Source organism: Pangasianodon hypophthalmus, chromosome 24 (genome assembly GCF_027358585.1).
Source record: "Pangasianodon hypophthalmus isolate fPanHyp1 chromosome 24, fPanHyp1.pri, whole genome shotgun sequence".
Taxonomy (NCBI): Eukaryota; Metazoa; Chordata; class Actinopteri; order Siluriformes; family Pangasiidae; genus Pangasianodon; species Pangasianodon hypophthalmus.
Window position 1 is genome coordinate 3296785 of NC_069733.1, and position 13478 is coordinate 3310262.

Here is a 13478-nt window from a genome sequence, read left to right on the forward strand (position 1 = left end):
GAGTGATGAGCCTAGGTTGAGGAACTGTCAAAACCAGAATTCAAACACCATGCTGGCAGTGCTGCCAATTCCACCTTTGGGGTCCAATATTTCTGGGGCGTAGTGGTAGGGTTTATATTTAATTGGATAAAAAAGACTTAAATCCGAATAAAGATACAGATAAGAATATTTGGAATGGTACCCCTGTTGTATAATATACAAAGCATTCATACATGGAATTATGAAGATCACATAACACTCGTCAGCATTTTGAAAAGCTATTCATTTTTCCTCATGCTCGTTATGCGTATTTATGAAATGGATAACAAAAGATCTTTGCAAATTTACTAATGGTAGTGTGGACTAGGCCTTGTGCTGCCTTTTCATGTCTTACAACGAATGACAGACTACATGTAGCTTCCCACACATTATCACATTAGCATCCAAAGACAAAGTGCAAATAACCATACAGTAGGTAAAAGGTGTCTGTCAGCGAGATAGTCTAGGATAAAAAAAATCTTTCTCCAGCTTGGGGAAGCCAAAAGGCAGAAATAAGAAACTGACCCAACTCCCATAGCTAAAAAAACAACAACTGAAGGTCATATAGAATTGACAGAGACTGACAAGGCATCTACTTAGGCAACACTACTGGGAAGTAAACTTGGCAAGCCAGCTACTGTGCTAAAGACACAATAAATATCTAATCTGTGCTATGTGCTATTCTACCACCTGCACACACATACACACACACACACACACTCAGGCACACACAGGCATTCTCACAATTTCTCCTTAACACGCACACATACAAGCATGCATTGAGAAGTCTTACCTTTTTTACATCTCGGACGAGATGATACAGTGTGTTGGATGGTCCATGCCTCTGTTGCACGCAAAACAAACACACATTAAATTACATTAGCAATTATTCCAAGAGAGATATTTTGTCTTCTCAGCAAAAATGTAGCACTATAGCTTTGAGCCAACTGGGTCAGTTGTCAGTGAATAAAGACATGTCAGCTCTATTTATTACCCCATCTCTGTCAGATTTGGGAAACACCCAGCTGATATACAAGAGTGTTTTACCGTGTTGTAGAGCTCCTCTAGCCGGGACAGTGTGAGGAACCGGTGCATGCTCACGCCATTCTCAATCAACAGCTTCACAAAGTCCACACGGTCCAGCACCAGGGCATCCAGCATGGCCTGCTCAAGAGAGCCCACCTGGAACACAACACGCATTCTATATCACACACTCACACACTGTCTGGGTCTATATGTGTGTCGGACTGTATATGTGTGTATATATATATATATATATACCTCACCTCAGATAACAGCATGTCCCGAAGTGTTTTATTCCCCTTATACTACAGCAGTTTGACAATTATAATCTTTTATTTATTAAAGAATGGCCCAGCATACTTTTTATCCATTTATAGTTATACGTAATGTTGTGGAATGTCAGCGAAACAACAATCCTGTTATCATTTTTGTTATAGCAGCTATAAACAGTTGTTCCCTCATGAGCCTCTCTTTTTTCTCTCTCGTGAAGATAAGACAAAAACACAGCTTATGTTACCGAGAAACCGGAGAGTCGTCTGTCCCTAAGACACTACCATGGCATAAAAGCTAATGATTGTTACAAAAGAGCTGACACTGGAGACTCCTTCCATGTTAAATGTTATTTAATGTTAAAGAAATATCTGCTCACAGAAAACTTTATCATATCAATGATTAGAAATAATATTTTTTTAAAAATTATTCTACCTACGATAAAATTAATCAACACCTTTTAACCAACCAGAATCGAGAATTTTATTTGGTTAAAACGTTGTCTTAGCAATGTTTTCGGAATGCTCTTAAATAATTTATATTTTCTTTAAAAATAAACTTAAGAATAGACTACGCACTAATAACCAGTGATCATAATACTGTGAAGTAAAAATATAGTAATATTTTATAGCAATACTGTGAGAGGAAAATATAATGTGAGAATTAACATGTGCAAATTTTAATATAAATTGTAAATATTGCAGAATATTTTCAGAACACTCTGTTTCAGTCCTTACAGGCCATTGCTGTCCATAGATGAATATCTGACTACGGGCAATGTCCACACGGTTCCAGGCCAAAGCCAGGCTCAGCTGATCAGGAGCTGAAGCATTGGCACCTGGAAGAAGAAGAAGAAGAAGAAGAAGAAGAAGAAGGAAAAAGAGAAACAGACTTTGATCACTGAAAATGCACTGAAATTGAAGCAAGTGCTGGTCAAAAATGTAGAGAGATGAGAAACAATGTGAAATGGTCCAGAACGGTAATAAAAGAAACTGCATACTGAGAATTTATTTATCATCAGGATGCTCTGAGGAGATGAGCTCTGAGGTAGTTGAGAGTGTTATTTACTTTTTATACTTAATGATCTGTCCAATCGTGATGCTATGCTGCATCCATGCTGTGATAGTTTCGCTTCATAGACTATACAGTAAGGTCCAATGAATAATGTATTTAGCCATTTATAATGTAATTGCCTTTTTTTTTAAGCTATTCGAAAAATCTAAGTATAATATACAGTACATTGGAAAATCTTATTCCTCACAGTTTGCTTTGTATTTTTTAACCTGTCATCTTATATTTCATTCAAAAGCTCATAGCACATAATATCTAGTAAGCAGAAACTAGATTCATCAGCCATTCAAGGCAAACACACTATGCTTCTGTTTGAGATCTGATGGCTTTTATAAGACTCATTGGTCCAGACATGGTTCATTAAAAGGTGGCAGTGTTAGCTGCGGCACTAGAGTGTTTTGTGAACGCCGTTCCAAAATATTGTAGTTTAATAAGGGCAAGCCCGTGGTGGAATGGCGGATTTGACTTGAATACATAGTTTTTCAGGAAAATCTGATGTCTTACCCTCTTTAGAGTCTCTTAGCCACAGCTACAACACAGGCTATTTAAAACCAGGCTATTGAATACAACAATGCAGTACGCGGTGCAATCACTTCATCCCAAAGCTGTGCCATCGATCCTGAGCAGAGGAGCGTAAATCTCTTGCAAAAGAGGCTTTCCTTCCAAATCTTCTAGATAAGCAGTAAATCTCCTGCATTATTCATACCACCCATCTAAAAAGCAATTTGCCCTTTGTCATTCTCTAGCTCACTTTCTCTTCTCTCTTTTCTCTGGCTCTCTTACAACCAACCCCCTGATTCACTGCAGAAGTTCTGCGATAGTCGGTGTTACAGTTTTATCAAAGGTGTTGGGCAAATAACAATGAAACAATGAAGCAGGGCTGAAAGGCTTTTATTTAATATTCATTCCCAAAGACTTGATTAGAATATTATTAACCCTCACCTTCTGGAGCACTGGTACCTTTTCAGTGGTTTGGAAAGGGGTTGGTTGGAAACGTCAGAGAAAATTATGTTCAAGAGCAGCTTATACACGTTTTGAATGGGTACGTAATGAGTAGTACTAAGTATCTTGTTAAACAATCAGGAAATGAGAAGGAGTCAAGAGACTGGCAGAAAAGCCATGAAGAAAAAAGAGCACCATCTTTCATATGACAAAGTTTTACCTTGGGACATTTGACATGGAATTGTTATACAGATGTGAAAGGTGGACAGTGGAAAAAGACAAAGAAAATCAACACATAAGCAGTTAATTGAGTGGTTCAACAGTTTGGGTGAATTTAGCCCTCACAACTTTTAACATTAAACATAAAAAAAAAATTCAAGCATTGAATCTAATAACACATGCATTAAACCATTCATTTTTTTAAATTATTTTTTACATTTTTAAATTTTTTTATTGCAGGCTGCATTTGGCTTTTAAATGAATAACAGCGTTTAGCATAGAATTAAAAAATACACAAAATGTGGTTAACAAAGTGGTCATCCATGAGGCATTAAAGTTATTCTAATGGTTTACTTAAAAAATATTTTGAAATAAATAATTTAATGAATTTAAATCTAAAATTTGAGCAAAAGAAAATTCAGGAAATTCAGACATAACTTTCTGTTCAATATGTGACTTGGAATATTTCAAATATTTTATAGGAGAGGATGCGTTCAGGTATTGCTGTAGATGTTGTGGAACTAAAATGTACATTTTCCATAAGCGGTAATGGATAGCTCATGGAAAAGTATGCTTCAAGCATGACGTTAAATGGATTCATAAATTAATGCAGAAAAATAATACGATTTCTTAAATATTTTAAGAATTTGTCTTCTGAAGAGAAAGATTCCTCTCTCTCAAGAATAGACAATAAAAATGTCAATGCAATGCTGATTTTCTCTTCTTAATCCCAGCCTGGATTCAACTATATACAAAGAGTCCATTCTTTATAAATTCTTTAGAAACACAACTAAATTGTACCGTCTTGGTTTTTCAAATGCACGCTTGAATAACTCTGTTCATTACATTTGACTTTTTGTCATATAAAGATGCTAGATGCACTATATCCACAAGTCAGTACTTATATAAACAATATTAACAAACGGTGTGCTCATTGATTAATTAAGTTAATTAAGGACACACACATATATTACCTTTTAGTAAAGCTGTGAGGATAGCCAGGTCAATGTCCTGGTGTCCCTCTGAACCCATCCGAAACACTGTGATCTGAGAGAGAGAGAGAGAGAGAGAGAGAGGTTGATTTTTACAATACTTTATTAAAACCATTTTCCTTTCATACAAGTTCTTTACATTATTTTCACTGTTTTATCCAAATCCATTTACAAAAGTTACTTCTACATAATTTAGAGAGAATAAAACAGCTCTAAAGTCCCATATACTTCATTTTAACATAGTATATATATATATATATATATATTCCATCATTATCCTTGCTTTGACCAAACACTTGAACACTGGCAAACAATCACAGTTGAAAATTCCTTCTATTTTTTTTTCTACTGAAATAAATGAGAGAGAGAGAGAAATATGAAATATGAAACTGTTCATCATCATATCTGCAATATAAATATGATTTAAAAAAGGTTTTTTTCATGTAATGCTCCAAGATGAAGTAATCACGTAAGGTGTAGCTGGCTGTGTGCACTTGAAGGGCACCTTGTAGGGTCAGTATCCCAGAATGCTTAGCATGCAAGAGATCAGCGGCGCCAGCTACAGATCTGATGGCATTGATACAACTAATCCAGGTCTCGTTCCTGGTTAAAGCTAATGAGGAGGAGCGTGGAAGGCCGATTTGACGAGGCGTGGCCATGACCCGAGGCACTTTCATTCTCTAAACACAGCATGAAATGAAGGCATATTGAGGAGGAGGAGGTATATGGCTGTTTGGGAAGAAAGAAATGAGAAGAATAAGTGTGTGTATGTGTGTGTGTGTGTGTGTGTGTGTGTCGGAGGGTTTTAGAGAGAGAGAGAGAGAAAGGAAGGAAAGAATGAGATTAACCAGTGTGTACGTGGATGTGTGTATGGAGAAAGAGCTCTGGATATTATCAATGTGATATTATAGATAATGTGCAGATTAAATATATATATATATATATATATATATATATATATATATATATATATATATACACACACGTGTGTGTGTGTGTGTGTATGCCATATTGGTGAAACAGTGCGAATAAGTACTCATGATCATTACTGATAATCTGCTATGTATCTGATCCACAGATGACGGTAGCTGTGACCTTTACATATCTTTATATCTCTGAAAGAAAGAAAGAAAGAAAGACATGATCTCTTGTGTTGCAAATCAACAGATCAATGGATGGATGGATAGATAAGTGGATGGAAGATGGAAGGTGTCAGTCATTAAACAAGAAGCCAAAAAAGATCAAAATTGGTAAAGGAAGGAAGGATGGAATGAATGAATGAACAAACAAACATGAATGAATGAACAAAGTTGAATATATACTAAAAAGAAAGAAGAAAGAAAAAAGAATTTACACTGTCAATGAAGTAAAGAGAATGTACAATGGAAAGAAGGAAAGAATACTGGAAAGAAAGAAGGAAAGAAAGAAAGTAAATCAATAGATGGATGGTTAGATGGGTGGATAGATGAATGGATGACTGGTAAAAATGAAGAAAAGAAGGAAAGAATGATGGCGTACATATAAAAATGAAGAGTGATAGATTTGTATGAAGTTGTTGGTAAGAAAAGAATTAGAAAAAGTCAAGAACGGAGTGAGATATTCAGCTCCTGTTGGATTTAAAGAAGGACTGCAGCCGTGCAGATAGTGTAGAGAGGCTGCAGTGCAGTAGATGGTGGCGTGCGGTACATGGTGCAGTGCGGTATATGGTGCAGTGTAGTCCAGCGAGATACATTGTTGTACGTAGTGTGGTGTTGTGTAGTCGTGTGTTAGTGCGTAATGCATTTGTCATTTACAGGACCAAAACTCGGCAATGTGTTTAACAGGGTCACACTGAGAAAGAGGACCATTCATCTTCATTTGCTAGCAGATAAATTCCCCTCCTTTCCTGCCATCTCTCTCTCTCTCTCTCTCTCACACACACACACACACACACACACACACAAAATTAAATAGATATGCACACATACACTATAGGCATGCATGCATATCTCCACATATCCTTACTTCATTGCTTGATTTATTTCACAGTCATTTTTACTGCATCCACTTTTCTATACCTCCATCCATCCCTTTATATCTGCCTATCCATCCATCTACAATCTGCAAATGCAGATGTACAGTATATTTGTGTTTTTAGAATAAGTTTCTTCCAATTATTTTACTTTTTAATTCCTTCATTCCTTTATTAAAATTGGGCTGTGGAACACACAATGACACGTGTGATGACAACAACAGAAGATTGACACAAACACAGAAGCTAGAACTTAAATAGGGGTGCTGATTAGAGGTAACACAATACAGGTGTAAGTGCACAGTGATACATGTGACAGGGTCATGTGACACGCTGGGGCTGATGGGTGATGTAGTCCAGCACCGAGTTCGGCATAAACCTGACACATAAGTACTACTTTTATAAACTACTTTAGCAACAGAGTAAAGCTTCTGACTTATACGTCCAGGCTTGGAGGTTCCTACATGACCACAAAATCTCCTGTGAGCCTAAACCTCACCATTTAAAATCCTTCAAACAAATAAATAACGCAATATGTAAATATAGTAGCAATACCACTTTCCCTGCAGTACCACAGCTCACAGGCTGTTGATCACTGGCCAATAAATCAGATGCAGAAACATCATCAGGAACCTCACAGTAAACACTGGCCTTGCCATGTGCTTCTTTTTGTTTTTTCAGTCTCCTCTTTCTAGTCATCCTTTATTAAATTCACCTGTTCCTCAATTCTCGTGATCACCTTATGGATTTCCACTGATTTCCTGCACTAGATCTGTGTTTATTAAACTGTATATTCTTGTTTTAAAACACATCGGCTGTTCAGGATACTATTTGTTGATTTTGAGTTTGATTTGATTTTTGCAAATATCCAAAAAAAAACCATCTTGAACATTTTACAGCTAGCAATATGTAGCTATGTAGGTTTTTGTTTGCTGATACGTTCACTGCAAACCAAAAAACCAAAAGGCTGACTGAGAAATAAAAGGAAAGCAGCATATCAGGCTCACGGCACTATTCCATCTCCACTGACTCTTATCTGGAATGAATCTTTATACAGTAATGATGAAAGGCATTATGGTCAGATGTAGATGCTGATTTGTCTCAGATCATGGGCTGTGAAGTGCTTTTAACCCAAATGGTAAAATGTAGCAATCAATAGTTATAGAATTACGAGAGTAGACCCAACATCCTGGCCATCAAACATCCAGATTTAAAATAACATTGAGTAAAATCCCAGCAGTACCAATCAAATAGTACCAAATTAAAAATACTTTGGATGAGAAGACATGCACTTAATGCTGGCAGTAATAAATGCATACAATAAAATCACATCCATTATTTTCTAATGGACTGGTGTCTCTGTAGCGAGAGAGAGAGAGAGAGAGAGAGAGAGAGAGAGACTCTCCTCCTTTCCTGACAGTTTGATGAATCGAATCATCGCTTTCTTGCTTTGGCTTCCACAGTGAGACGTCCTGAGAATGAAATAAAAACAGAGCTGATCGTAATCCCCTTGTTTGTCAGCTTTTGCATCTTTCATGTACAGAGAATATGAATATTTATCACAATTGCATCCACAGCTAACAGGAATGTCAGAGCGGTGTGTGTGGAGAACCTGAACTAATTGTGATATACACTCACTGAGCACTTTATTAGGAACACCTGTACACCTACTAAATCTAATCAGCCAATCGTGTGGCAGCAGTGCAACGCATAAAATCATGCAGATACGGGCCAGCAGTTTCGGGTGATGTTCACATCAACCATCAGAATGGGGAAAAAATGTGATCTCAGTGATTTTGACAGTGGCATGATTGTTGGTGCCAGACGGGCTGGTTGGAGTATTTCAAGCACAACAGTCTCTAGAGTTTACTCAGAATGGTGCAATAAAGAAGAAACATCCACTGAAGAGCAGTTCTGCAAATGGAAACGCCTTGTTCATGAGAGAGGTCAACTGAACGGCCAGAACGGTTCAAATGGCCAGACTGGTTCAAACTGAGAATGGCCAGACTAGTTCAAACTGACAGGAAGGCTATGGTAACTCAAATAACCACTCTTTACAACCATGGTGACCTGAAAAGCATCTCAGAGTCTTGAGGTGTATGGGCTACAACAGACAACAGACCACATCAGGTTCTAGTCTCGTCAGCAAAATCTGAGCCTACAGTGGGCACAGGCTCACGCAAACAGGGCAGTTGAAGATTGGAAAAAGACCAGGCAATGTATTTCCAGTGTTTCCATGGTAACAGTCCAACATGGCTACATACTATCAAATACATACTATATGAATTGGTTTAGACTGGTTGTGATTAAGTGTGTGACGTGATCTACATTAGTGATGTCGCAGTAAAAAAAAAAAAAGATGCTTTGGTATTCTATGGCTTTGGTATCTGGATTAAACCACCAAGTAGATCTTTCCTGTTTTGAATACACAGAAACAGCATGGTTGATGAGAAAGGTCAATGGAGAATGGCCAGACTGGTTCGAGCTGAAAGAAAGGCTACAGTAACTCAGATAACCACTCTGTACAATTGTGGTGAGCAGAAAAGCATCTCAGAATGCACATGTTGAGTCTTGAGGTGGATGGCCTACAACAGCAGAAGACCATATTGAGTTCCAGTTCTGTCAGCCAAGAACTGAAAGCTGAGGCTGCAGTGGGCACAGGCTCACCAAAACTTGTCAGAATTTGGTTCCAACAGCATGAATCCATGGACCCAACCTGCCTTGTGTAAAAAATCCAAGCTGGTGAAGGTGGTGTAATGGTTTGAGGAATGTTTTCTTGGCACACTCTGGGCCAATTAACACCAATCAATCATTGCTTGAATGCCAAAGGCTATTAGAGTATTGTTGCTGACCATGTGCATCCCTTCATGGCCACAATTTACCAATCTTCTAATGGTTACTTCCAGCATGATGATGCACCATGTCACAAAGCAAGAGTCATCTTAAACTGGTTTCAATGAGTTCAATGTTCTTCAGTGGCCTTCCCTGTCACCAGATCTGAATCCAGTAGAACACCTTTGGGATGCGGTAGAACAGGAGCTTGAAAGTGCACCTGAAACATCTGCAGGAATTGCATCATGCAATCATATCCACAGGGGCCAGAATCTCAAAGGAATGTTTCCAACATCTTGTGGAATCCATGCCATGAAGAATTGAAGCTGTTTTGAGAGCAAAGGGAGGCTCTACCCAGTATTAGTATAGTGGTCCTAATAAAGTGCTCATTGATTGTGCATATAGTCTGATATACAGTACATTTTGATGTACATGTAGTCATAGGATTCTGACTTCACTATTAAAAACTGTTTATATTCCACAATTCCGGTATAAGTCAGCAATTTTCTCAGTCAAGGTCCCATCTTAAACCACTAATCGTGTGTCATGATGATAGCATATAATACTAAACAGAGCATAATTAACACTAAGTTCGGTTGATTTTTAAAGTGTCTTTAAGTGATTGTTAAAAGACCGTAATTAATGTTGTGTTAACATTTAAATGAAACATTTACATCCTTCCATTTCTGTATCCTATACAGGGTCATGGGGCAGCCTGGAGCCTATGCCAGGGGACTCGGGGCACAAGGCAAGGGACATCCTGGAGGGGGGTGCCAACTGATGGCAGGGCACAATCACACACACACTCACACACATTACAACCTACAATCAGCCTACAACATCCAATGTCCTTGGACTCGGGGAGGAAACCGGAGTACCCAGGGAGAACATGCAAACACTGCGCACACCAATATATCGAGTATTTCAAATTATTTTCAGCCTCGCACACACTCACCTTGAACAATCCACGGCGTTTTTGAAGTAATTCGAACTGAAGAAATGAAGCAGACGGGATGGGCAGATATATTTCAATTTCATGGGAGCTTTCCAACTATCTGAAAACTAGTTTGTGTACATGAACAAACCATGAACTTTAGCATTAGCACACCGTAAGTGACATTAACAAAGAAACGAACACGTCTATTAATTGTTTTTTTTGTTTTTTTTTGGTGTTATTTTTAAATAATACAAAGCAAGATTAAATATTTACACCTTCAGTAACTTATCAACATTTAGAAACATTTAACTTTGTAAATTAATTTATGTGGACTAATATTTAGTCATGGATTGAATAACCATTAGTCAATCTTTATTCATTCATGATTTTGTTAACATTTAATTAACAGTCAGGAATTAACATGTGATAATGTACAGTACTTTGTATTATATTATATTATTGTGACTTGTTAATTTGAATGATTGCAGTAAGGAATGTGTCACCAGCAGCACTGCAGCACAGCATTAATATAAATGTCCTAAAGCTCCAGAGAGCCTGCTATACACTCCACAATACACTTTAATGTGAAAAGGCAAAAGGTACACAGACAGAAGTCTGAAATCTGCAGTGTACATCAGAGCTGAGCACTGGATTAAAGTCGAAGGAGTCTTCTGGGAGCTAAGTGAGCTGCGTGCTGCATTTATACAGAGTTGATAGTTAATTGTTTTTGTCTCTCACTTGTTTTTGTGCTAACACTTGATATTGATTTGGTTTTTTTATGCATTGTTCATTGTTAGTCCTCAAACACTCAATCAGTAAGAACAATCTTGGGGGGTTATATTAGTGAAGTGGATTAGATTTTGAGTAAAAAAAAAAAAAATGCTCAACCCACCATCTGGTAGACGCCAATAATCTGGCTACATAAGAAAAATCCATATGAACCACTGAGTTAGCTAGATAGCCTGCTAACCAATTAATGACTCATAGCATAGGACAAAACCTGTTGTAATTTCCTCTTAGGACTGCACTGTCTATCCCAGTTCTCTTTTCACTCCTTATATGGTTTTTCCTGTCCTCGTTAACCAGTTGTCTTGGTAGTTATTTTCCACATCTGTTTCTCATTAGCCTTTGTTCATCTGTGCTATGTTTTGTTCGCTGTTTTTCATTAGGGCTGCAACAACTAATCATCAAAAATGGATCAAATAGATTCAATAGTAAAAGTATCAAATTCTGTTATTAAGTTATGAAGCACTCATTTGAGTCAGTTGGCTTATAAGTAGCTATTTTTTTTCTCAAATTTGTTTAATTTTCATCATAGTGCTATTGTTTGATTTTTGGAATGTACAGAATATAGATTATAGATACTGTTTTTGTTTTTTGAACTTCCATTTTACAGTCCGTAATTCGTAACCTAAGTGTTATAAGGTTACAGTGTTTCCACTATAAAGTTACAGTGTTTTAATGTTATATAAGTATTAAAAATATTTTGAACCCTGTATGTTATGTGTCAAGTCAGTCATCAAGATTGCCATCCTGCTTTCTGTTCACATCAACAGTGCTGGGAGTCGATTCCCTGATTCCAGGCATTGAAAACTAAGAGTCATCTCCAAAGCTTTGGAGTCGAATCGACACTCCAAAATGATTCACCTTGCACAAACACGTTAAGCAAAATGAATTTAGCATCTGAGTGTTTCACTTAGCGAGACAGCCAGTGGATATTGGTCTTTATTTTGAATTTGACCAGTCAGAATTGAACAAATCACAGCTTGAAGTGCACGCAAGAACTTGTCCCAGTGAGTCAGACCATTGGTCCATATTGGTGATGCTGAGATGTTCCAAAAAAGTGTGCCATAACAGCCAACGTGTTTTGGTGTAAATTTCATGGCTGGAATTAAAATATCAATGATGAAGCTCTTAATCCAAAAAGGATGGACAAAGTAAAAACATGCCTCTTGCATCACCCTTTCTATCAAACCCTTGACCGCACTAATATATTCCCAACATAAACAAGACAGCCGCATTAAGCTGTATTGCTTCTTATCACACTCTTTGATAGTACAGCCTTCGATGCTAATCAAATCCGCCCTTGATCTATATCATTTATAACTGGATTTGCTGAGTGTTTAACTCTGTGATCCATTCTAATTTCATTTCAGGTCTACCTGCAGTTTAGTGTATAGAAGCCAGATAAAGCTATGAAATAAATATACTGTAGCTATAAATTATAATCAGATAAAACCTGGCTTTGCTGTGAGTTTTAGAACAAGGCAGAGTAGATCTTTCTTTTGACTTAAACAGGAGACAACATCTAAATCGGAGACATTTCATATCTCAAGGACCAAATTTTTTATGCATAAAATTAACCAAAATATTGCCATTATTTTGTTAATTGAACAATAAAAGCAAATGCCTGTGTTTAAAGTTGGTGTTCTAGACAAACTTGAAAAACTCCGCCCTGGACACTTTTACTCATAAAACATCTGGCAACCTCAGAGATGTGATTTACACAATCTGAACTGTAAACCCAGAATCTCAACTTATCCATGTGTGTAACCCAACTCTGAAGACGCATAACTTTCCTTGTGTAACTATTGAATTGACTCTTGAACTTAAATGCATGTCTTAAGTCACCGATACTGAATATGACCCACTGGTTTTAGATGAACAACCAACTGAGTGCAATGTATTGCTTTTTCATAAATGATGAAATGATGAAAACAGTTCTTGGTATTTTGGATTCTTGTAATCCTGTGTTGAAACATACCCCAAAGTGGCTTGTGACCATACATTCTGGTGGGGCAAGACAACATAATTAATGACATAATGACATAAATCTTGACAAACAACAAGACGTTGAGAGGCAATTACACTTGACTTATGCTATAAGATACTATCTAGTATTTTTTTTTTTTTAGTAAAGCCATAATAGGCAGTTGAGCCTATTAACATTAACAGTTGAGCCTATTAACATTAACTAATGACATTAACCAGGGTTGCCAGGTTTCAGCAAAATTTCCAGCCCAACTGCATCTCAAAAACAAAAGACCTGAAACCAGGACAAGAAATTCGGACACTGTAAAAGAGAAACACTTTCTTTTTCTTTTTCTCATCCTGTGCGTAGGGAAAACGGTCACTGTGGTGCGCACGCATTTCTGATGTACAG

General features: G+C 37.3%; 1 protein-coding gene across 10 annotated transcripts in view; it reads right to left on the reverse strand.

Moving 5' to 3' along the window:
• The window catches only part of trpm3 (transient receptor potential cation channel, subfamily M, member 3), a 179062-nt gene that overhangs the window by 32985 nt on the left and 132599 nt on the right, over nt 1-13478 (reverse strand). For all 10 annotated transcript variants that reach the window (XM_053228776.1, XM_053228779.1, XM_053228773.1 and 7 more), the window contains 4 exons: nt 4518-4590; nt 2049-2149; nt 1066-1200; nt 812-862 (listed from right to left, as the gene is read on the reverse strand). In XM_053228776.1, the coding sequence (XP_053084751.1) occupies nt 812-862; nt 1066-1200; nt 2049-2149; nt 4518-4590 (360 nt within the window). The remainder of the gene's footprint in view (nt 1-811; nt 863-1065; nt 1201-2048; nt 2150-4517; nt 4591-13478) is intronic.